The following is a 25671-nucleotide window of genomic DNA, read 5'->3' as shown; positions in this document are numbered from 1 at the left end:
CAGTTTTTATCAGATTCCAACGGCAGATCTCACGCTTTTCGCCAGAGATCTCCTTCTAAAGAATGCAATAAAAGAGGTAAAACGCTTGAAATTTCAAGGTCGCTTATTCAGCGTGCCGAAGAAAGACTCAGACAAATGAAGAGCCATCTTAGATCTGTCCCATTTGGATACATACATTCAATGCGACAATTCCCCCAAAGAGGAAAGAGATAGCAAAGAACACGAAAAGTTTTCTCAAGGACAAACTAATATCACGGAGAAACCAAGAAAGGATCTTAGGCTCACTCCAGTTTGCTTCGAACAGACACACTACTGAAAGCCAAACTGAAGAACATCAATCGAGTTTGGCGATCCAGAGCAAAGAGCAAAAATGGAGACAAAATTTCTTGGATTCCATCTATCCTAAGGAAAAGACTTCAGCCATGGACGAAAGTAAAAAACTTGGCAAAATCGGTACCTCTTCATTTCCCACCGCCGGTATTAGTAATCCATACAGATGCCTCCCTAAGCGATTGGGGAGGTTACTCCCAATTCGAAAAGGTCCAAGGTTTGTGGTCAGTGACATTCTGTCAACTATATATCAATATCCTAGAGGCCATGGCACTGCTCTTGACTTTAAAAAGGCTCTCCCCCTCAATGAAACAACATATTAGGTTAATACTAGACAGTGGTGATAGTCCACTGCATCAACAGGGGAGGTTCCAAATCAAGTCACATAAATCATGTGATGATTGCAATCTTTTCATTGGCAACAAAGAACCATTGGCACTTCTCAGCTGTTCACCTGTTGGGCGTAAGGAACGTAGTCGCCGATGCACTTACAAGGACAACTCCGCTAGAGTCGGAATGGTCCTTGGACCAAGAGTCATTCAATTGGATTTGCCAACAAGTTTCGGATCTCCAAGTAGATCTATTCGCCACGGAATCCAACCACGAACTATAATGTTATGCAGCCCCCAACCTGGACCCTCTGGCCTATGCCACAGACTCCATGTCCATAGATTGGAACAACTGGCGGAGGATTTACCTGTTTCTTCCTAAAAACATGCTGATGAAAGTCCTAGACAGGCTCAGGGCTTTCAAAGGACAGATTGCTCTAGTGGCTCCCAATTGGCCAAAAAGCAACTGGTTTCCTCTCTTGGTGAAACTGAGACTCCGCCCTTGGCAGATTCCCAACCCAAAGTTAACACAAACAGTACAAACTCGCAGTGTGTCAGCTTCCTCAAGAATTCAGAGTGCCCTAACTTTATGGACTTCATGAAATTTGCAGCACAAAAGGATGCTGATATTGACCCTCTTAACACATTTTTCCTAGAGTCGGACAAGAGAGAATCCACCCTTAGGCAATATGATTCTGCTGTAAGGAAGTTAGCAATATTTTTGAAAGACTCAGACGTTCAGACAATGACTGTCAATCTGGCAGTTACCTTTTTCAGAACTTTGTTTGAATGGGGACTAGCCGCTAATACTATTAGTACAATTAAGTCCGCTTTAAAGAAAATATTTCAGTTTGGGTTCAATATTAATCTTACAGATTTGTATTTTTCATCTATCCCCAAAGCTTGTGCTAGATTAAAACCAGCAACTCGTCCTCACACAGTTTCCTGGTTTTTAAATGATGTCCTTGAATTAGCTTCTGATACTGATAATGACTCATGCACTTATATAACGCTTCTTAAGAAGACGTTATTTTTGATAAATTTAGCTTCAGGAGCCAGAATATCTGAACTCTCAGCGTTATCTAGACTCTAGAGAGTCAGATCACATTGACTTTCTTTCTTCTGGTGAAATATTACTCTCTCCAGATAGACGATTCTTAGCAAAGAATGAAGACCCACAGGATAGATGAACCCCGTGGAAGATTGTCCCACTTCCACAGGATCTATCCCTGCGCCCAGTCAACACTCTGAAAGCCTATTTGAATACAACTCCTAATACATCTTCAGGCCCTTTGTTCACTAGAGAACATGGAGGAACCATTTCCCTAAAATGAATCAGACAACAGATTCTTTATTTTATTAAACACGCAAGCCAACCCGGCTTCAGTTCCACATACCCATGATATCCGAGCAGTAGCAACATCAGTCAATTATTTTCAACACATGAATTTTGAAGAATTAAAAAGATATACAGGCTGGAAATCACCAGCAGTATTCAAACGCCACTATTTAAAATCTTTGGAAGCCCTAAAATTTGCAACAGTGGCAGCAAGGAAAGTGGTTCCTCTGGATATAACAGAACCATTATAACAAGGTCCTATGTTCATTTCTCTTTTTTTCCTTTTAGTGCCTTGTCTCCTTATAAGGAGTGGGGCAACACCTGCCTTGCCTATCCTCCCTACCTTACCCTTGACATTCATTTGGATTGTACCTTACCCCATGGTTATGATGTTTATATATTACTAATGTCTTTTTTGTTATAGTTAGACATTTCAGGTTCTTTATTTGATGGAAGTTTTTCCCTATTTTTACCAATAAATTTTGGGTCTCTGACTCGGTATTGTACTTTAAGAGATTGGTATATTAAGGTTTATTATTAAGACACCCCTAATAAAATTATTCTCTTTTATTCCAGTTCTTGCCTTTATGTGTATTTCCATGCTTAGGGAACCAATTCTCTGTTACTATTTTACGGAGTGACACAGGTCGAGCCCAGAAAAGGGATTTTGACGAAGGAAAAATCTATTTCTGGGTGAGGGACCTGTGTCGCCCAGTGAACCCACCCCCTCTTTTTCCTCACCCTAGGCTGGTCCAAGCTTGGGGTGCTAGTAGGAATGAGGGAAGAAGCGTGGGTAGTGGTAGGGGTGGGGGGGGGTAGTCGTAGTAGAGGGCAGTAGTTGGATGTAGAACGACACCTCGTAGTATAGGGGGATATTGAAGAAGGAGAGGACTAATTGGTAAGGGACCTCTGGTAGTGGTTTTAACATGCCCCAGTTACTATACCGACACTCAATTAGAGTGAGCGAGCTGGGTTTATTCCTGGTATTCCATGCAACTTTTTTCTCTGGTATATTTAGCAGTATTTACACCTTAGAAATGGTGCTATAAGGAGCATTTCACTGGGCGACACAGGTCCTTCGCCCAGAAATAGATTTTTCCTTCGTCAAAATCCCTTTTATAAACTATAAAAAATTTAACAAAACAAAAGGAAGAGAAATAGGATAGAATAGTGTGCACGAGTGTACCCTCAAGCAAGAGGCCTCTAACCCAAGACAGTGTAAGACCGTGATACAGAGGCTATGGCACTACCCAAGACGAGAGAACAATGGTTTGAATTTGGAGTGTCCTCCTAGAAGAGCTGCTTACCATAGCAAAAGTCTCTCTTCTACCATTATCAAGAAGAAAGTAGCCACTGAACAATTACAGTGCAATAGTTGACCCCTTGAGTGAAGAAGAATTGTTTGGTAATCTCAGTGTTGTCAGGTGTGTGAGGACAAGGGAGACTCTGTAGAGAATAGGCCAGACTATTCGGTGTAAGCGCAGGCAAAAGGAAAGTGAACTGTAACCAGAGAGAATGATCCAATGTAGAACTGTCTGGCCAGTTAAAGGACCCCATAACTCTCTAGCAGTAGTATCTCAACTCCTATCAAAGGACGAGGGTTTATATTTGTGTAGAAACCAAAAATTTTTCACAACCTTCTACTGAATTTAATAGAAAGTTGATACAATTCTGACCTCCAAATTTTCCTTTCATGCATACCACCATGATACACTTGAAGAAGGATAATAAAATATCTATGCGATGAAACAAACAATTTATTATGAAAAATAATCTCTTATGACAAGATTCATTGTATAAAAATGGAATACGAACGGTGTAGAAAATTTTATTTCAGATTTTTCAAAAGTTCTAATAGTTCATCTTGTTTACTTGTCATAACACTGAGAGACTTGGCTATTTCTTTCAAGACTTCTAATTTAATGTTATCCCTCTCTTCTCTTCTAATTTCTCTTTTCTCCCATTCTTCTAGAAAGTTACGCTGGAAGTCTCTGTCATCATTGTCATGCTTCTCAATATAGGAGCGGTTGACGACATTTAAGAACTCGTGTTTTAAATTTCGTTCACTAATGTCACTTTCTTTAGAAATACCTAAAACACCATTCTCTTCCACTTCATTCTCGTTTCCAGTTTCCTCACCTTTTTTCATAGATTGGTAATCTGATGAGTGATCCCGAAAGGCCTTAGAAGTAGATGCTTCTGAATAGTCTCCAAATCTATGTACCTCTTCTCTCTTTGTCTGAGCCAGAACTTTAGTATTGACAATGATGTTGTCAATAGCCTGTTGAGGAAAAAGGTTTTTAAGAGTAAACAATATCATTTCACTGTCTACATGAAAAAGAACAATATTGCTTTTTTCCACCATCTCCTAAAATAGATTTTGAAAGGGAAACAAAATGTTTATCTTCTTATCAATCTATTGTACAATAGTCTACTTAGATGGCCAAGTCATGTTTTGGGATTCTCAATGGGATCACATGCAGGATTTCTTCTTAAAAGTGAACCGAAACTTGTAGAGAAGTGGAGATGAAGTGGTACAGTAGGACAGAGACAAAAGAGATCCAATGAAAAGTAACAGAGAGACTAGCCTTGACCAGGAATTCATTAAAAGGAAAATAGCATGCCATACCTTACCTAAAATTTCAATCTTGTAATCGATACACCTAAGTTTAAATACATGGGCTGATTGGTAACATCTTTGCCTGGTGTTTACCAGTCGGGGATTCGAGTCCTGCTCAGTCTCATTAATGCCATTAGTGTCTGCAACCTTACCATCCTTGTGAGCTAAGGTTAGGGGGTTTGGGGGAGCCTAAAGGTCAATCTGCTGAGTCATCAGCAGCCATTGCCTGGCCCTCCCTACTCCTAACTTGGGTGGAGAGGGGGCTTGGGCGCTGATCATATGATATATATAGTCAGTCTCTAGGGCACTGTCCCTTGCCAATCATGATTACTGTATAAAACTTACTTGGTCTAAAAACTATTACCTCATTTAATTGCCCATAAAACTCCATCATCATGTTTAAAAAACAATAATTCCAATTCCCTCTAATATTTAGTGCAAGGCTTTACTGAAGAACAATGATGAAACACTCATGGCAGAGTTTGGAACATAAGAGTGCTTTCTACAGGTGTGAAGTTTGTATCATTGTACACTTCAAATAATATAAGTCTGAGCCTGTTCAGAAGTTAATTAAGCATTCTAATAGTTTCAACTGCCAGCTATAATAAACTAATATGGAAATATTAGGTGGCTTTTTAGTAGAAGTTTGTTTCAGTAATCAACAAAAGTAGCATATTGTAAATATAGGTAGTAACATCCATTTTCCACTAAGTGAGGGAGAAATAAATGCAAATAGTTGTGGAGTATGGGGTGACATAAGTCTATAAAGATAAAAGTAAGAAAGTAACAACGAAAAAGCCATACTTATGTCAGCAGACATATCCTGGATGTCCCCACTGTATACAAAACTGCTTAGATGTGCTAGACAAGGGTTGAGATGGGAAGAGGTAGTAAAGGTAAGTTAAAGAGGCATAAGTTATGGTCCTCGAAAGAAACCATGGATAAAATGAAATTTCAGGGGATAGACATTCCCTTCAGGTTGAATGGCCTGCAGCAAATCAGGCTACTGCATCTCAGAGGAGGTCAACAACTAGTCAGTCAAATCACACAACAATGCTATGGGTTGAAAGAATAATGTAGATAAAGTAAAGAACGATCCGCTGAAGTAAGATGAGAGCTGGGAAGCCTGCAATGTATTTAGTAGATGAGGTGACTTTATTGTAGAGATTTCATTTCTCAGCAGAACTTTATATTTACTGTTTAACTGGTGTTAGAGAGGTAATCATGTGCTGGAACCCACATCTAATTTCATGGGAGCCTAGTGACCTCAATTGACAGTGGATACATGGAAATTGAACATAAATGAAAAATCCCTTCCAGGTAAAAATCCTGAATTTCTATTCTCTGATGCTTTAACTTGTCACCGTTTTCAGGATGGTAACTGTCTTCTTGTTTCTCTTCTTGCTATGTGTAGTAATAGAAACGTGGTAAATGAGGCTTATTGCATATAGCTACAATAAGAGTTGTTGACCCTGTAGCTTGGACTCATTTGTACCATGAATTTGGATTTGGATTTATGAATTCAGACAGTAAGTTGTGAAAGCCCATTCAGCACACATGTGCAACTGGGATAAAATCCTGATGCTGCATTTTGATATTGAAGTAGAGGTTGAACAGGAACAAACATCAGTTAAATTCTTATCACTATTGCTCAGCCTATCCTTGTAAAAACATTTTACTCATAAAACAATAATGATTTACAATTGAAGGGAAACAAAATATATAGGCATAGAGTGAAAACAACTGATGATGAAATTAGTGATCTCAAGTTATGCGTGCATTCAAAACATTAGTTTGTTTCCCTTAATCTTTGTACTACACAAGCAAGAATGTAACTGTACTACTTACCCACAAAGTTAAAAAAAACAAAAACATACCTCATAATACGGCCAGCTTGATATCAAATCTCCAGTTTCATTTGCTCTTTCCAATATTCTTCTGTATGATATAAGCAGGTTATACCATTTTTTACGTAGTTTAGTCTCTGTGAATAGAAACCCTTCACAGGCCATCTCCTTCTTTATAAGGAAGAACATTTCTGAAGACTTCTTCATTTTCAACATATCTTCATGTTTCTTAATGCAATCAATGAAGAGAAGAGTTGCAGCATGATTAAAACCTACGAAAATCAAAATAAAAAATGGTTAATATTAAATTAGGAGTTTAAAAAAATTGATAAGAGAAAACTATAAACAGAATACTCCACATGGACCAGCATTATCAACTCAATAATTTTGCCCTTACATATGTAACATTAAAAATCTCATGAACATTAAAAGCAATAACGGAAGAGTAGTCCTCAAACTTAAATTTTTTTCTAAAGGTACCACTATCTGAGTACTATACATATTGGATAACAGATCAAAAGCCAACTCAAAATCACAAACAGTATCTAAATATAAAACAAAAAATTATAATTTTTTTACTTCTATACTCATCTGATGTTCTATATTGCTTCTTCAAAGTTTACCCACAAAAAAGTATAGAAAAAAAAATTCTCATTTTCTTCCCTTTCAAAAGATACAAGAACCCTGTAAAGTAATGATACAAGCTAGTGGTTGATGGTAAATAACTTGATGGAAAGTAGCATGTTATATGTTACCATTCTTCAGTTTCGAAGGTGCATGTATTCCCTATTCCTTGACATCACAAGGTGGGTAGGCATGTATGTGAACATCAGATAAGCATAAAAAATAAAATTCTATTTACTTTTATGATCCTCCCCTGATCCTCAGATTGCTGACTCCCACACTCTAATGGAGGTGGGATGCCAGTGATGGAAAGATATGTCAAAAAAATTTTGAAACGTAAAACCAATAAGAATTATACACTCATTAGCTCTAGAATTTGATGGAAAGATCTGAAAAATTATTTCTTTACAGATCTACAAATGGTTTCTAACAACATCTGCAATAACGAAAAAGAAATGTATAACTTGATTTTGTTAAAAAAAAAAATTACAAAGACTACAACAGCAGCCATTATAGAACATATAGACCAGTAATCTCAATTAGAGTCAGGATTTCTCTAGATAATGTCCATCTAACACCAGAAATGCACCTTTCTGCAAAATTTAAGAGATGTAAGCTTACTCCTAATATATAACACCTTAATCTACAAGGTTATACAAGATTTGGGTCCAAACCTAGCTAGATCTTGAGCCAAAAACCTCCAACATAGAAATTCAATTCCTTTTGGAAAGAGGATGAATTAACATTTCAATCTCACTTAGTCAATTAGAAGCAGAACCTGTAGCGTTCTTAGTTCGTTCAAAATAAACTGAACATCTCCTACCAACCATGACCACAATCTCACATGAAGTACTTATAAATGTTTTTGAAATGGGAACTGAACAAGAAAAGTGTAAATGACTCTTTGATACAAAATAAGCGCATCATCATCTATTATCTACAGTGATACCTCGGTACTCGACCATAATCCGTTCGAGATCCGTGTTCGACCTCCGATTTGTTCGAGTACCGAATTTTTTTTCCCCATAAGAAATAATGGTATATATTCTATTCCGTTCCCAAGCACTCGAACAGGCCCAAAATATTAATAAAACGTGTACCTAAACAACAATAATTATCTAAATGTGTATGAAATTGGTCAGAAAATCCTATAAAACAATTTTAAACCATTTACTGTACTAAAATAAAACAATTTTAAACCATTTTCTGTACTGTAGTGAACATACCTTTGAGCAGCGGTTCGATGGCATACAGGGATGGATGTGGAGAGGATGGAAGGGGGAGGTTACTGCTTGGAAGGAGAGTCCCCTTCCATGATGTGGCGGGGTAGTTCTCCTTCAGGAGTTGTTTCTCTCTCCAATGAAAGGGTGGGCAGATCTATTTCAGGGGTTTCTTCTCTTCTTTGTCTCTTCTTTGGAGGAGAAACAGGCTTTGATGTAGCAGCTTTCTTTTCTTTTGTGAAAAACTGGTCTATTGTTAATTGTTTCTTCCTCCTCTGCAGTATTCTTCGAAAATGATGAATACCTGTTCTATTACGAATACCTGTTCTATTACGAAACTTTTCAAACCAACCCCTGCTCGCTTTAAATGTAAATGAATCACTTTCACTGGTACTCGGACTTTTCTTCACTAATTCTTCATAGATATGCAACGCTTTTTCACAAATGAACGCTTCACTAACACTTTCCCCGGCCAACTGTTTTTCTTTAATAAATATTAAAAGCAACTTTTCCATCTCCTCAATCACTTGTGGCCTTTGCTTAGTTACCGCCGTAACTCCCGTTGCAACATTCGCCTTCTTAATCATTTCTTTATGCTTTAAAAACGTAGAAATGGTCGACTTCGCCATTCCGTATTCTACCGCTAAATCGGACACTCGTACACCATTCTCATATTTCGCTATAATTTCCTTCTTCAACTCGATCGTTGTTCGCACTGTTTTCCTCTTCTCCTTCCCCTTAACACTCATTACTTTCTTGGGACTCATTATGAAAGCTAAAAAAGCAATTAAAAGCACTGAAAATCACTAAATCACAACGAATGCTGATCGCGCGTTGTCTGAGTGACGCTCTCGAGAGAACTGATGCTTCCCGAACAAGCGAGAGTGGCCGAGATGGCGCGATCATCACAAAGCCCATGCGGTCGTCACGTGTTCGGCTGGTCGAGTACCGAATTTTTGGTCGAGCACCGCAGCAAAAATTTCTCGAAAATTTTGGTCGAACTCCGAATTGTTCGAGTATAGAGTCGTTCGACTACCGAGGTATCACTGTATTATCATTATTATCATTATTATTACCAGTTTTATTATTAATATGTTATTTTGATAATAAAATAAATTTTTGAATATACTTACCCGGTGATTATAATAGCTGCAACTCTGCTGCTCGACAGAAAAACTCTACGTAAAAATTCGCCAGCGATCGCTACACAGGTAGGGGGTGTACTCAACAGCGCCATCTGTCGTTCAGATACCCATTACTCATTGTAAACAAAGAACTCAATTTTCTCCTCGGTCCACTGTGTCTCTATTGGGGAGGAAGGGAGGGTCCTTTAATTTATAATCACCGGGTAAGTATATTCAAAAATTTATTTTATTATCTAAATAAAATTTTTCAATATTTAGCTTAGCCGGTGATTATAATAGCTGATTCACACCCAGGGGGGTGGGTAGAGACCAGCAAAATATGTTTACATCATATGAGCTAAGAATTTTTATTTCATTTTAGAAGTTATCAAAATAACTAAACAAAATAAATAGGTACCTGGTAAGGAAGTCGACTTGAACAATTACTCTGCCTTTTTAAGTACGTCTTCCTTACGGAGCCTCGCGATCCTCTTAGGATGCTGAGCGACCCCTAGGAGCTGAAGTATCAAGGGTTGCAACCCATACAACAGGACCTCATCAAAACCTCTAATCTAGGCGCTTCTCAAGAAATGACTTTGACCACCCGCCAAATCAACTAGGATGCGAAAGTCTTCTTAGCCTTCCGGACAACCCAAAAACAACAATAAAAACATTTCAAGAGAAAGATTAAAAAGGTTATGGAATTAGGGAATTGTAGTGGTTGAGCCCTCACCCACTACTGCACTCGTTGCTACGAATGGTCCCAGAGTGTAGCAGTTCTCGTAAAGAGACTGGACATCCTTAAGATAAAAAGACGCGAACACTGACTTGCTTTTCCAATAGGTTGCGTCGATTATACTTCGCAGAGATCTATTTTGTTTAAAGGCCACGGAAGTTGCGACATCTCTAACTTCGTGTGTCCTTACCTTCAGCAAAGCTTGGTCTTCCTCATTCAGATGGGAATGAGCTTCTCGTATTAACAGTCTGATAAAATAGGATAAAGCATTCTTTGACATAGGCAAAGATGGTTTCTTAACTGAACACCATAAAGCTTCAGACGGGCCTCGTAAAGGTTTAGTTCGTTTTAAATAGAACTTAAGAGCTCTTACAGGGCATAAGACTCTTTCTAGTTCATTTCCAACCATACGATAAGCTTGGAATATCGAACGATTTTGGCCAAGGTCGAGAAGGCAGCTCGTTTTTGGCTAGAAAACCAAGTTGTAGAGAACATGTAGCCGTTTCAGATGAGAATCCGATGTTCTTGCTGAAGGCATGAATCTCACTGACTCTTTTAGCTGTGGCTAAGCATACCAGGAAAAGAGTCTTTAAGGTGAGATCTTTCAGGGAGGCTGATTGTAGCGGCTCGAACCTGTCTGACATAAGGAATCTTAGTACCACGTCTAAATTCCAACCAGGTGTAACCAAACGACGCTCCTTCGTGGTCTCAAAAGACTTAAGGAGGTCCTGTAGATCTTTATTGTTGGAAAGATCTAAGCCTCTGTGACGGAAGACTGATGCCAACATGCTTCTGTAACCCTTGATAGTGGGAGCTGAAAGAGATCGTTCTTTCCTCAGATATAAGAGGAAGTCAGCTATTTGAGTTACAGAGGTACTGGTCGAGGATACGGATACTGACTTGCACCAGTTTTGAAAGATTTCCCACTTCGATTGGTAGACTCTAAGGGTGGATGTTCTCCTTGCTCTAGCAATCGCTCTGGCTGCCTCCTTCGAAAAGCCTCTAGCTCTCGAGAGTCTTTCGATAGTCTGAAGGCAGTCACACGAAGAGCGTGGAGGCCTTGGTGTACCTTCTTTACGTGTGGCTGACGTAGAAGGTCCACCCTTAGGGGAAGTGTACTGGGAACGTCTACTAGCCATCGAAGTACCTCGGTGAACCATTCTCTCGCGGGCCAGAGGGGAGCAACTAGCGTCAACCTTGTCCCTTCGTGAGAGGCGAACTTCTGCAGTACCTTGTTGACAATCTTGAACGGAGGGAATGCATATAGATCTAGATGTGACCAATCTAGGAGAAAGGCATCTATATGAACTGCTGCTGGGTCCGGGATTGGAGAGCAAAATATTGGGAGCCTCTTGGTAATCGAGGTTGCGAAGAGATCTATGGTTGGCTGGCCCCAGGTGGCCCAAAGTCTCTTGCATACATCCTTGTGGAGGGTCCATTCTGTTGGAATTATTTGTCCCTTCCGACTGAGACAATCTGCCATGACATTCAAGTTGCCTTGGATGAACCTCGTTACTAGTGATATGTTTAGACCTTTTGACCAGGTGAGGAGGTCCCTTGCGATCTCGTACAACGTCAGAGAGTAGGTCCCTCCTTGCTTGGAGATGTACGCCAAAGCCGTGGTGTTGTCCGAGTTCACCTCCACCACTTTGCCTTGAAGGAGAGACCTGAAGCTTTTCCAGGCCAGACGTACTGCCAGTAGCTCCTTGCAGTTGAAATGCATTGTCCTTTGACTCGAGTTCCATATCCCCGAGCATTCCCGACCGTCTAATGTCGCACCCCAGCCTACATCCGATGCGTCCGAGAAGAGAACGTGGTTGGGAGTCTGAACAGCCAGGGGAAGACCCTCTCTTAGGTTGATATTGTCCTTTCACCAAGTCAGACAAGACTTTATCTTTTCGGAAACAGGGATCGAGACCGCTTCTAGCGTCTTGTCCTTTTTCCAGTGAAAAGCTAGATGGTATTGAAGAGGACGGAGGTGTAGTCTTCCTAGTGACACAAATTGATCCACGGATGACAGCGTCCCTACCAGACTCATCCACAGCCTGACTGAGCAGCGTTCCTTCTTCAGCATCTTCTGGATGGATAGCAGGGCTGGGGGCTGATCGTCTTGTTGTTCAGCAACGTCCTCATCAGAGGGTTCCTCATCCGAAACTGATGAGGAAACGGCAACGGAGTGGGCAACGTCTGGCTCGCTGAATCCGGTCGCACTGGTGGATGCGTGACGGAGCCGGACGCAATATCATGGAACTGCTGCACAGTCTGTGAACTGTCAACAACCATGGGTGCGCGAGGAAGCACAGCGTCAACCCGAGACTGTCTAGACCGTCTGGGTTGTGCAGTCAACACCCTACCGGGTTGCTGAGGTTGACGCACTGCGTCAAAACAAGTCACCTCTGCTGGTTGTTGAACGTCCTGAACGTCAAAAACCACCTCCGAGCGTCGCTTAATGTCAACGTGCGGCTAGCAACCCACACTGGGTCGCATCGGTGGAGTAACCACCTCAACTGGCAGACGCGAGTAGGTTACCTCAGCGTCAACAGGGCGCACAACCGACCGGTTGGAAGGTTGTTGGCCAGAAGGTTCTTCTCCGCATTTAAGTCCTCTATCAAGGACGCAAGCTTGGACTGCATGTCTTGCAGCAAAGCCCATTTAGGGTCTACGGGAGCTGGTGTGGCAACAGACGGGGTTAGCGACTGAGGCGGAACCGTTTACCATCCCTGAAAGCCTTGTTATGCGTGACATAATAGTACAGCAAAACTTCAAAGGCTCGACAACAGCTGTGAAGTTGACCTGTAAAAGAAACTTGAAGCGTCTCCTGGCTAGGCGCCAGGGAGAGTCTACCAGAATTGAGAAGTCTATCTGGGCAGAGGCATGAACTCCCAAGCCGAGAACTTCTCTTGTGTCATATTAGACTCTCGCTCCATAAACCAGTTTAAAAGAAGGGAAAGCAAAGGCTGTATCCCCCAAACTCCTCCTGGTGAAAAACTAGTCGCCTAGCCAATGTAACGCTCTCTAGGAGAGCGAGAGAGCATTAGCTTAAAAACAACGGCTTCGAAGTAGCTAGGCCTAGTGTAAGCTCTGACGTTAGGCGAACGAGGAGCAGCAGTTACAAAAAGATCCGGACGAAGATCCTTAAAAAAAATCATCATGATTTAATTAAAGTCCATAGGAGGCTAAGCAGCTTTAGGCTCCTCTCCATCTGACAAGAGTCCTCAAGGGAATATCAGTAGGAGGGAGAACAGCAACTTCCTCATCTACAGGAACCTTGTCCGATAAAAGCTGAGTCTCTTACTGGTGTATTAGTAGCGGACCAGAACGCAACGTCATGTAACTGCTTGACAGTCTGTGAACTGTCAACAACTGAACTGTCAACCACAACAGGTGCGTGAGGACGCACAGCGTCCACTCGAGACTGCTTTGACTGCCTAGACTGAGCAGTCAAAACAACTCTAGAATGCGGAGGTTGACGCACAGCGTCAAAACAAGTCAACTCCGATTGTTAGTGAACGTCTTGAACGTCAACAGGAGCATCAGCCAGTGGCCTAACGTCCAAATGCGGCTGAAAAACCACACGAGACCGCATCGAGTGTGGTTCTAAACAACCTGACTGACGTGACTAAGCTACGCCAACGTCAACAGTAAACACAAAGGAACGTTAGGTTGGCTGAAAGCCAGGATATCGATGAGATAAACGGCTAGACTCAACGGACTAATCGGCAGAATAGTCTTCCATAAGGGAGGCAAGCATATACTGCATGTTTTGCCATACAACCCCTTAAGGATCAACGGAAATGGTTGTGGTAATAGACGAGGGTAACGTCTGTGACCGCAACACTTTGCCTACAAATAAAGACTCTCGGAGTCTGTGTTACGCTTTTGTTAGGCGGCGAGCAGTTATCCGATGACTGCATAGGGTCAGAGCTGTCCTAATGGCTGTAACCAGGACGCTGGACCTGTCCTGAAAGGACTGACTTTCGCTTAAGGGCTCCGAAACCTTGTGACAGGTTTCTTATGCGAAAAGCCTACGGATGGCAAGGAGAAACAACGTCTCTCTCGTCTTATGGTAGGGGAGATCTTGGTAAGATACACCCGATACCATAGAGGGAAAACGTCTGTTCGTTGGTCAAGGCCTCTCGAACCCATAAGTCGTTTGACATTACTTCTCCCCTGGGCTTGGGAGCTTTAAGAGGTCCCGGACTAGGTGAACGACAGGCACGAACAGACGAACCCTCGGACGCAACACTGTAACACTTTGCGCCTCGGACGCAACACTGTAACACTTTGCGCATATCACTTTATCACTTCGATTTTCTGTTTTGCACTTATTTCTACCTGAAACACGCAATTCTACCCTTCATTAAAAGGTAGTAATTGTGAAATTAGTCGTATAATGCAAGCTCATAATACCAGCAAAAAACAGAAAACATATTTTAAGATAAAAAGAAAAATCAGTGGCTGGGAAAGAGACTAAACACTAGTTCATATAACTACGTTTTCAATCTCTCACCGCACATAGCCTGGGGACGAGAATAAAAACCTAAAAACGTTCTATCCTTCCTCCCCGTACAGCGACTAGGGACGTGAGTAACACGAGAACAACGTTACCCGCTTGAACGGAACGTTTTCTCTCCTCTCTCTCCCTCCGTCTCTATCTCTCTCTCTCTTTCTCTCTTGATTTCGCACCTAAGAGAAGAGCCCAATTATATATCGTCAAAAAAAAACATGTTATTTGACTAAAGGAAAAAACTGAAAGGTTTTTCAAATAAAAAGTTCCTTTAAATTAGAATTTAAAACATTTAAGCTAAGAAAGAATGAACAAAACGTCAGAATCGATTTACTCTTACTGCAAAGTGAAACCGTGATACACTCTCTCTCTATCATAACGATAGAGCGCATGTTGAACGTCCTGAATGTCAACAACTGCGTAGCATAAAAAACTAAACGTTAGTTCATCTTTGAAAACAGTACGAAGACTATCAAAGAAATTCTTTCATAAAAAAATACATTTAAAAAGTTTTAAATCCTTAGCTCTTTAAAAGCTAAAGACGATATAAAGGGCTCAACGTTGATTAACTTCGGTTCCAAGTTAGGACCGCCTACTCTCAGGAAAGGTCTATATAAACAAAGCATTAAAATTTATTTTTATATGTTTATAAAAAATGGAAAGTTAATCGAAGAGGCCTAATAAAGGCGGAGAGATATAAAATATATATAGGAAAATCTATAACGTGATAAGATAATTACTAAAAGCCTAAACACACTTCCGTCTAAGGGAAGGGTCGGCCATTTAAAAGTGAAAGAAAGTCCATACTCTCTTTGTCACCATAATTAAATCTATCCAAAACGAGTTCAAGTTTTAAGATGAAGATAAAACACCTGCATAGCGAAAGCTCAAAACTAGAATATAGTACTTCACCAAATAGTTGTGAAAACAAATCCAGTTAGCAACAGCGAATTAGTAGGTCTTGCCGGTAGCCCGACAGAGAGAAAATTGAGTTCTTTGTTTACAATGAGTAATGGGTATCTGAACGACAGATGGCGCTGTTGAGTACACCCCCTACCTGTGTAGCGATCGCTGGCGAATTTTTACGTAGAGTTTTTCTGTCGAGCAACAGAGTTGCAGCTATTATAATCACCGGCTAAGTTAAATATTGAAAAATTATTATTATTATTATCATTAGTACAACTATTTGCTAAGCTATAACTCTAGTTGAACAAAGCAGGATGCTATGAGCCCAAGGGCTCCAACAGGGAAAGTAGCCCAGTGAGGAAAGGAAATAGGATATAAATAAACTACAAGACATAATGAAGCATTTAAATATGACAAATTTGGAGATAATTTGTATTTTTCCTAACCATACAAACCTTAGCTATTTACATAGGGTTTACTTTCGGCGTAGCTGAAATGACGAGCCATTAGAATTTTAACGAGGGTTTATCACCCCCGCGCTAGTTAGCAAGGGGGTAGGGGAGTGGTAGCTAGCTACCCCTCCCCCCCTCACACACCGGTGAACTGCTTCACTTCACTTAGAGGTAGGACTTGCCTTGGGGGACAGGGCTGGCGGGCAAATGTGTGAATAGCTAAGATTTGTATGGTTAGGAAAAATACAAATTATCTCCGAATTTGTTATTTGTTCCGTAACCGAAATACAAACCACGCTATTTACATAGGGTGACTTACCCTTAGGTAGGGTGGAAAGTCCCCAGCCTTACTGGCTTTGGCTTACCCGGGGACTCAGAATCCAAGTGAGCAGCACTCGAGAAAAAGAGTCCCTGCACCTCGCAAGTTTCTTGCTACGCAAGAAACGTGCGGCCTACATAAGCTTGTGTGTGGAGGGAATAAGTGTGACTTGTCCTAGGAAGTCGACCTGAAGTCCTTTAGCTGGAATTCTAGGCTAGGACGTTCCCAATACCACCTCTTCGGGGTATGGGGGACGCGACAGTATCAACTTAATACTAAGAACACAAGGAAGCATGGTTTACCTGCAGAGGTTTGAGGTCAGCTATGCAGAGAACCCAGGATGCTGCTTTCCCCAAGAGAGGGGAGGATGAAGAAAGAAGTAAGGGCCAGACATACTTCTTTCATTCATGCAGTCTAAAACCGGGTAACAATGCCCTCAACCTTCTGCTACCTGTCCATTAAGGAGCCTGAGGTTAGACCAGCTGTTGTGTAGCCACCACAGGGCCAATAGAAAACGTATCGAGGCTCCTGTGGGTCACGTCCTGCAGGTAGTGGGCTGCGAAGGTTGTTAGACGCTTCCAGACTCCGGCTTGTAGCACCTGCGTCGCAGAGCAGTTCCTCTTGAAGGCCAGGGACGTTGCAGTGCCTCTGACATCGTGTGCTCTAAGGCGACGTGACGGAGGAGGGTCTGGATTCAGGGCGTGATGGATGACCCTTTGAATCTAGGCTAAAAAGGGATTCTTGATGACCCTCCTCTCCGTCCTCCCTGTGCTCCCAAATAGGGCTTGCACGTGAGGACAAACTGCAGCTGTTCTTTAAGATAACCCCTCTGACTCTTTACTGGGCATAGTAGGAGAAGGTCTGGGTCATCTGTTACAGAACGGAGACTCGAAATCCTGAAGGAGTCGAACCAAAGGTCCGGGACTCCAAGATTATGAGTCTAGTAACCAACTCAGGGACGAACCTGAATGTTACCTCCACCTATCCTCTTGAATGGGCGACGTCGTACGAGAGACCATGGAGTTCGCTGACACGCTTGGCCGAGGCCAGAGCGAGCAGGAGCACCGTCTTCCAAGACAGGTGACGATCAGAAGCCTGGCGTAATGGTTCGCAAGGAGATCTCTTAAGAGCCCTAAAAGCCCGAACCATGTTCCATGGAGGAGGTCTCAGTTCCGACTGGGGGCAGGTAAGTTCGTAGTTTCGTATGAGCGAAGAAAGATCCAGCGAGGAGGAAATGTCTATCCTTTCAGCCTGAAGGCCAGGCTTAAGGCTGAGCGATAGGCTTCCACCGCCGAGCGAAAGGCGCATTTCCTCCCGCCGATATACAATAACTCCGCTATTGCTGGAATAGTGGCATCAAGGGGAGAGGTACCTCTCCCACTACACCAACCACAGAGACTCTTCACTTCGCCTGGTAGACCCCCTGCGGATGACTTTCGCAGGTGTCGAGACATCCGTTCCGTAACCTGTTGCGGAACGCCTCTCTCTGTGAGGAGATGCTGGATGGTCTCCAGGCGTGAAGCCGAAGCGATGCTACGGCTTGTGGTAGATGTTGCAGTGTGGTTGTTTGAGTAGCTCGTGTCGTGGGGGAAGCTCTCTCAGGAGTTCCGTCAGGAGAAGCAGAAGTTCCGGGAATCACTCTGCACGATGCCGCAGCGGAGCTATCAGAGTCATCGACAGGTTGACCGATAGTCTGGTCATGTTGAGCCCCCTTCTCAACAGACAGAACGGTGGGAAGACGTAGACGTCGATGTTGTCCCACCGTGTAGGAAGGCATCTTTCCAGAGTGCCTTGGGGTCTAGGACTGGGAGTAGTACAGCGGCAGCTTTAAATTCAAGGCTGTCACAAACAGGTCCACAAGGTCAGGACTTGTTGGCTACCAGGGGGGGCCGAAGACCACTCGGTACTCTCTATCTGTGAGGCCCTGCTCAGACTGTCGGAGAGCGCATTCCTTTGTCCAGAATGAATCGAGCCGATAGGGTATTGAGTGGACTTCAGTTCATCTCAGTATCTCTACTGCAAGATGAGAAAGTTGTTATGAAAAGGTACCTCCCTGCTTGTTGAAAAAAAGCCACTACCGTGGAGTTGTCGTTCACAGAGTGACTCGCCAGGGTCTGTTGGAAGTGTTGAAGGGCCAGAATACGGCCTTCATTCCTAGCAGATTGATGTGGAGGTACCCTTCTGGTTCTGACCATAGGCCTGATTCAGAACGTGCCCCCCCCCCCCCCCCTGTTTTGACAAGTCCGAGAACAGCATCAAATGCGGGGGAAGGACGAGAAGATCCATTCCCTTGCAAAGGTTTCCGTAGGTCAACTACCACTGCAGGTCCATTCGTTCCGCAGGTCCCAAAGGGACCAGAATGTCCGGGGAATCGTTGTCTTGATTCCACAGGGACTTAGGCTGCCGATGCAGGGATCTCATCCTGAGGCGGCCATTGGAACTAGCCTGGCCAAGGAGGAAAGGTGACCTAGGAGGCGTAACCAAGATTGGGCTGGAAGCTCTCCTCGTCTGAGGAAAGGTTCTGCGACTCTCCTCAGCCTTGCTATCCTGTCATCTGATGGGAAGGCTTGGAGATTGGAGACTAATATCATGCCTAGATACCCCAGTTGTTGAGATGGAAGCGCAGAAGACTTCTCGAGAATTACCATGATCCCTAGATCTTGGCATAGTCCCGGAAGCTTGTCTCGGTGTCGAAGAAGGGTCGATTCCGAGACTGCCTGGGTTAGCCAGTCATCAAAAAAGCGAAGGAGACGGATGCCACTCCTGTGTGGCCATGAAGATAACAGGGTGAACATTCTGGTGGACACCTGCGGTGCTGTGGAGAGATCGAAACACAGCACCTTGAACTGGTATATCTTTTTGTCTAGGCTGAATTTCTAGTACTTTCAGATCCAGTGTGCACATGAAGTCTTGTGGTCTCACTACAAGCCTGATTGACTCTGCTGTTCCACACTGAATGAAGTTTGTTCGACAAACTTGTTCAGGGCTCAGAGGTCGAGACAGGTCTCCAGCCTTCAGACGCTTTCTTACAAGAAAGAGTCGACTGAAGAAGCCGGGGGGGGGGGGGGGGGAGCCGTCAATGACCTATTGGAGAGCATCCTTCTAGAGCATGGTTTCGATTTCTGCCCGAAGGGCTAACCCCTTTGCCGATCCCATGGCATAGGAGCTCAGCGACACTGGATTCGCTGTCAGTGGAGGTAGAGATGTAAAGAACGGGACGCGATATCCTTGGCTGATCAAGAGATCGTGCAGGAATCGGCCCCGAGTTGCTGCCACCTGAGCGCGCAACCTTAGGCATCCCCCCACTGGGGACCATGCAGGGGGGTTCCCAATCCTAGCGTTTGCGGCCTCGGCTGCTCCCTCTAGGATTCTTACCTCCCGGTTCCGATGTCCTAGGCTGACGAGGCTGCTGTTGTTGAGGCGCTAGAGGCTTGTAGGGTCTGGATGTAAGCGCCTTTGGAGGAGCAAATCGTGATTCGACTTTCTCCACCTCTAAGCTGTTCGTTCCCCGTCCTTGGACTCAAAACAAGATCTTTCCAAGGATGTTAGAGTGTCTGAGCTTGCCGACATCCATGGTTGGGACTTCCGAGAGGAACCTCTCGGTCACTGCATCTCAATGCTTCAACATCGAGTTTGCCCACAAATTCGAAACTCGGTGAGCGGGGAAACGATGGTGCTCGTGCCCGAGAGAAGGAAAGTTTCCGTGACCTTCCTGGAGCTCTCCTTGGATAAATTCTCGGATCGCAACAGGATGCCCAGAGATCCAAGCCAGACAACCAGCCACGAAGTGGCCCGCATGGCACACTTTGCAGCTTTCTACTGGCTTAAGATCTCCGAAGACGAGAATGTCACCTGCTGGGTGGAGAATTTCTCAAGAGAAAAACTCCCTGGTAAGCCCCTTCCACGGAATGGTGGAGAGGAAGGGCTAAACCAGGTTCCCCAATGATCTCGAAGTACCTCCTCTGCTGACGACTGACAGACGCAGTGTCAGCGACTCCTTCTGGGGGGAAGGGAATCGAACGATCCTGAGGAGAAGGGATGATGGGGCCTGCCTGAAAAGAAGAAGAATGTTGCCCAGACCTCTCTGAAGATTCTTCCTGCTCTTGCACGTGCCATGCTCTGCGGTTACGGGGAGATCGTGACCTGGAAGTACGCGCTCCAGAAGACTCGCCAGGTTGCCTGTGTTGCGAAAACCCGACGGGAATCGCGGTCAAAATCGCCCAGGCGTTCGCGCGATGGTAAATCGTTGGTGCGCGCGCAGGCGCGTGGGCACGCAGGCGAAAATGCACGTGGGCGCGCAGGTAAGGGCAAGCGCGGTTATAAGGGCGAGCGCGGTTATAAGGGCGAGCCCTGGCAGTCGGGAGACCGATGGCGCGTAGGCGAGCGATGGTGCGTTGGCGAGCGATGGCGCGTTGGTGAGCGATGGCCCGTTGGCGGGAATCGCGCTGGCGCTCGCGCGATGGAAAACCGTTGGTTCGCGCGCAGGCGAACGTGGGTGCGCATGTGCGCGGGCGCACGGTCGTAAGGGCGAGCGCAGGCGGGCGGGAGACCGATGGCACGTAAGCGAGCGATGGTGCGCTGACGAGCGATGGCACGTCTTGGCGAGCAATGGCTCGTAGGCGGGCGAAGGTGCGGTGTCAAGCGATGGCGGGTTGGTGAGCGGTGGCGCGTAGCGACCGATCGCGTACAGGAGAGTTAACGCGTGGGCGCATAGGAAACCTACGACGATTGATGCGTTGGCGCGTTGAAAACGCTTGCGCGCAGGCGAAGAATCGCGCGGGCGTGTAAGAGAGAGCCCAGGGGTGCCTGTGAGCGCCTGTGAGCTAGCTTAGGTGTCTCCTGGGCGGCGTGGTGTGAAGTGGAGGCGTGCTGGTGCATTGGCGCGCTGAAACTAGAACCGCGCGTGGGAGCGCTTGGCGCGAAACTCCAGAAGAACCTGTGAGCGCCTGTGCGCTAGTGTAGGAACTTCTTGAACTGCGCGCGACGAGGCTGAAACCAGAAGATCGTAGGTGCGTAGTTGCGTGGCCAGAAGATATGCGCGGCCTGACGATATCAGCGAGGGTGCAGAACCAGAGAGATCGTCGGCGAGGAGGCGAAGGAATAAACTCCTTGCCTGTGCCCAGATCCGAAGATCGTGGGCGCGGGGCGAACGTTGGCCCGTATTGCTCACATCAGGAAAGGGGGCGCAGATGCGCGCTGGTGAGCAGGTGAACGTGGAGTTCAGTGAATAAATAAACTCCCTGCTTGCGCCCAGATCCGGAGATCGTGGGCGCGAGGGCGAACGTTGGTGCACATTGCGCACATCAGAAAAGGGCGATCAGATGTGGGCCGGCGAGCAGGTGATCGTGGGCGTTCAAGAGACCGTTGGTGCACATGGCGCGTAGCTGCACAGAAGGTCTCAGAAGAGTTGGCAATCAGGAGATCTAAGGCGAAACTCAGCTACAGGAGGTCGCTGGAGTGTTGATTCAGAAGAAGTCTGGTCCACAGCAGGAGAGCATTTGCAAACTACTGCGCGCGAGCGCGCAGGAGAACGAGGTTGCACAGGTAAAAACCTGGCACTAAAGGGACTTACTCACATTGTGAGAAAAGCCCTTTGCCCCGAAGGGACCAGTGCCCGTTGGAAAACGGGGTGGAGTGGCGCCCACTGCGCTTCTGCGTCCAGGAACGGAGAAGGAAGACAAGAAGATCTGGCAGGTGTCGGAGACGACCACGGACAGGAGCACCATCATCAGTCCTCCGAAGAGGAGTCTCTGTTAGTGAACTCCCCCGAGGGGGAGAGACACTCGCAGGAGAGACCGTTGGACTCAGCTGCCCCCTCAAAGGATGTTCGGAGGGGGGAACTGAGCCTTCAGCAACATCAGCAACAACAGCAAGGGCGTCCTCCGAAGAGGAGGCTCTATGAGTGTCCTCTCTCGCGAACGAGAGAGGTGAACACTTCGTAGAGGAGACAGGAAGAACTGATGAAGGCGCCCCTTAGGGCCGTTGGATCAGCAAGCTGACCATAAAGAGCAACCCTCCGAAGAGGAGCTCCTGCAGCTCCTCAGCCCCTTGAGCGTAGCTGTAAGTGCGACCGCTCAGCACCAAGAGCATAATCGCACGAATTCCATGGTCCGGCCTTGCAACTGCTCAGCCCCTTGAGCATGGTTACAACCAAGAGCATAACCGCCCGAGGACCAGAAAATATTAAGGTAAGAGAAGCTGCCCCCCCCTGAAGGGGAAAAAACTCGGACCTGGGAAGGGAACCTCCCTCGGAAGGGAAGTTACCCACCCATGGAGGCGAACCTCCTGAGCGTTCTAAATGAACTAAGGAGCTGACAGTTGTCACGGGAGAACTTCTAGGAGAAGGGAACACGCCCATGACGAAGTCGTAGAGGAGGCGGCAACAGCAGACTCCCCAGGCCCCAACAGGACAGCTCTGCTTCGTTGGCACATTAGGCAAACGAAAAACTAGATAGTTAACTGTGAAAATAAAATAATTAGTTAACATTTATTCCCCCAGGGGAACTCCAAAGAGTAACCCCTGAGGGAAAAGAACATAAGAATTACGCACCAGGAATGCGCCCTCCTCCCCAAATGACACTCACGGGAAGGGGGGGAAGGCAGAGAATTGTAACAAAACAGAATTATAACAATTATAATTATGTAATTCATCTAAGAATGTTCACTAATAGTAAGAACGAATGAACCCCGAAGGGAAGCGTTCTACACAGAAGCTGAAATGTTAACAAATACAATTAGATTGATTAAAAATAATTGAGACAAAATAAACGGAGAAGCAACTCAACCCGCAACGGGAAGGAAGCTACCGTAATACATAGTAGAAATAAAAGGGTGAACAACCTCAAGGAGGGAGAGAGAGACCGTAGTAAAACTAAACTCCCATGTTCTCTACGCTGATAGACCAAGTTCCCCGTAAGAAAGGAGGAACAGCGGAGAAACAGATTAATAAATAAAGTCCAGCAATGACGATTCCCCAAGGCGCAGGCCGAAGGGAGACCAAAGGACCAAGGGAGAGATCGCGACCCATGAAATGTCACCGTGGGGGCCTGGGATCACACGGAGATGTTGTCGTACAATTGAGTGGACTTCCTACACACACACAGCACAAACACTGAAAAGGAATCTTACGTATTTCTATACTCAAATATATACATAAACATAAGAATGTTTACATATATATTAAGTATAAGAAAAGTAAGTAATTAAGTAAAGACAAAACATTAATGGCTGCCATGCGAGGACGGGACAGAGACGTCTGTTCATCGTCCGAGCCAAAAGTGAAGTGAAGCAGTTCACCGGTGTGTGAGGGGGGGAGGGGTAGCTAGCTACCACTCCCCTACCCCCTTGCTAACTGGCGCGGGGGTAATAAACCCTCGTTAAAATTCTAATGGCTCGTCATTTCAGCTACGCCGAAAGTAAACCCTATGTAAATAGCGTGGTTTGTATTTCGGTTAGGGAACAAAAAATATTTCAATATGGATATGAATAAAATTGCAATCCATATCTTAAGAATAGTATCATTAAAATAAATTTTTTCATATATTAACTATAAAATTTTCAAAAAAAAAAAAAAAAAAAAAAAGACAAAGAAAAATAAGATATAATAGTGTGCCCGAGTGTACTCCAAGACAGTGGAAGATCATGGTACTGAGGCTATGGCACTACTCAAGACTAGAGAACAATGGTTTGATTTTGGAATGTTCTCCTAGACGAGCTGCTTGCCATAACTATAGTGTCTCTTCCACCCTTAACAAGAGGAAAGTAACATCTGAACAACTGCAGTGCAGTGGTTAACATCTTGAAGAAAAATTGTTTGTTAATCTCAGTGTTGTAAGGCGTATGAGGAAAGAGGAGAATGTGGAAAGAGTAGGCGACTATTCGGTGTATGTGTAGGCAAAGGAAAAATAAGCCGTAACCCGAGAGAAAGAGAGATCCAATGTGGTAGTCGGCCAAAAACAGACGACCCAAAAGCTCTCTAGCAATATTATTTCAATGGGTGGCTGGTGGCTGGTGCGATACTACTGTCTTTTAAGACTTTTTTTGAGGACAATCAATAACCACAGGTTGGGCTGTAGTCTCTCAAATGGGGAAGAAGTGGGACTTTGGTGCAAAGAACCGTCATACTTATACTGTTCTATGATAAGGCTTTTGAGTTTGGTTATCAATTCTCCTGGAATGTCTACTGTAATGGAATTCTGTTGTGTTATCTTTTAAATGAAAGGGCCTCCTTGTTGGCACGTCAGAATTTGAGAAAATATGACACGTAATTGGATGGTTGAGTATTCCTAGAAACCAACTTCAAGACATCAGCTCAAGTCCTATTCTCTACTTGAGTAACTCCATCTACCCCATATACCAAAATATTTATGTTATTTTGCATGGATACCCGCAGAAGCCTGCAGAAGTGTTCTGAGAGGAGGAACAGAGCTTTGCTTGGTTATGATATTTTTTACTAGTATGATACAGTTCGTTAACTGTTTGATGATGATGCGCATTAATTTGGGATACAGCTGTTTAGAGATATTAAAAGTTTCACTATGTTTAAAGATATTAAATGATATTTTATTATGTTTAAATATATTACATGATATTTCATTAAGTTTAAAGATATTAAAGGATGTTTCATTATGTTTAAAGATATTAAATGCTATTTCATTACGATTAATGATGTTTGATGGTGTTCTTTTCAAGTGATTCATTTGCATATTATGACAAGACTTGATAATCATTGTTGTCACTATTTAAAGACTTTAATGGATGTGGGCATACCCAAGGGATACAAAAGTATCTATGGAGAGTGAATGTTGAGGATCTGTGCACACGTGTTGATTTTCCAAGAAATTGTTTTTGTGAAATGGTTTTTTTATGTAATTTAGAGAGTTTTGCTGGCAACTGTCAGTTCTGGTTAGGAACATAATGACTGTGTAATGTATTTGTGTTTACCAGTACTGTATCTTAGATCTTTTTCAGACTGAGAGTCCAATGAATGAGCTGGAGTGCAGGCTTGACATATGAGGGCATTCATTATCTTTGTACGATGACTGCATTCACTAATGGACTGTAGGATTTAGATAAGTTAAGTATTTCAAAATACAAAGGTTACTTTCTGTTGCATAAATTGTAATTAACATTTTGTAGTCACTGTCCTCTATAATACTGTATGTTTTCTTAATAAAATATGCAGTATTCATATATAAAGTATATATATGTCCTGATTAGAGACATGTGTAGTGCTGATTGATAATTTATCTTTCCATAATTTCTGTTCAATTGATGATTTGTTTTAGTAATGATGTTTCTTTATTAGAGTTCTTATTT

The 25671-nt window shown here is 44.0% G+C and overlaps 1 protein-coding gene and 1 pseudogene across 1 annotated transcript in view; one reads left to right on the top strand and one right to left on the bottom strand.

Annotated features, from left to right (window-relative positions):
* The first annotated feature begins 597 nt into the window (after positions 1–597).
* LOC137639552 (uncharacterized) lies at positions 598–1993 on the top strand (annotated as a pseudogene).
* A 1747-nt stretch (positions 1994–3740) lies between these two features.
* The window catches only part of LOC137657583 (uncharacterized), a 109438-nt gene continuing 87507 nt past the window's right edge, over positions 3741–25671 (bottom strand). Inside the window, exons 6-7 of the mRNA XM_068391933.1 lie at positions 6496–6737; positions 3741–4279 (exon numbers count right to left, since the gene is read on the bottom strand). Of these exons, the coding sequence (XP_068248034.1) occupies positions 3827–4279; positions 6496–6737 (695 nt within the window). The 3' untranslated portion in view covers positions 3741–3826. The remainder of the gene's footprint in view (positions 4280–6495; positions 6738–25671) is intronic.

The sequence above is a fragment of the Palaemon carinicauda genome, chromosome 1 (assembly GCF_036898095.1).
Source record: "Palaemon carinicauda isolate YSFRI2023 chromosome 1, ASM3689809v2, whole genome shotgun sequence".
Taxonomy (NCBI): Eukaryota; Metazoa; Arthropoda; class Malacostraca; order Decapoda; family Palaemonidae; genus Palaemon; species Palaemon carinicauda.
The sequence above is the reverse complement of the archived record's forward strand: the minus strand, read 5'-3'. Positions and strand labels throughout refer to the sequence as shown.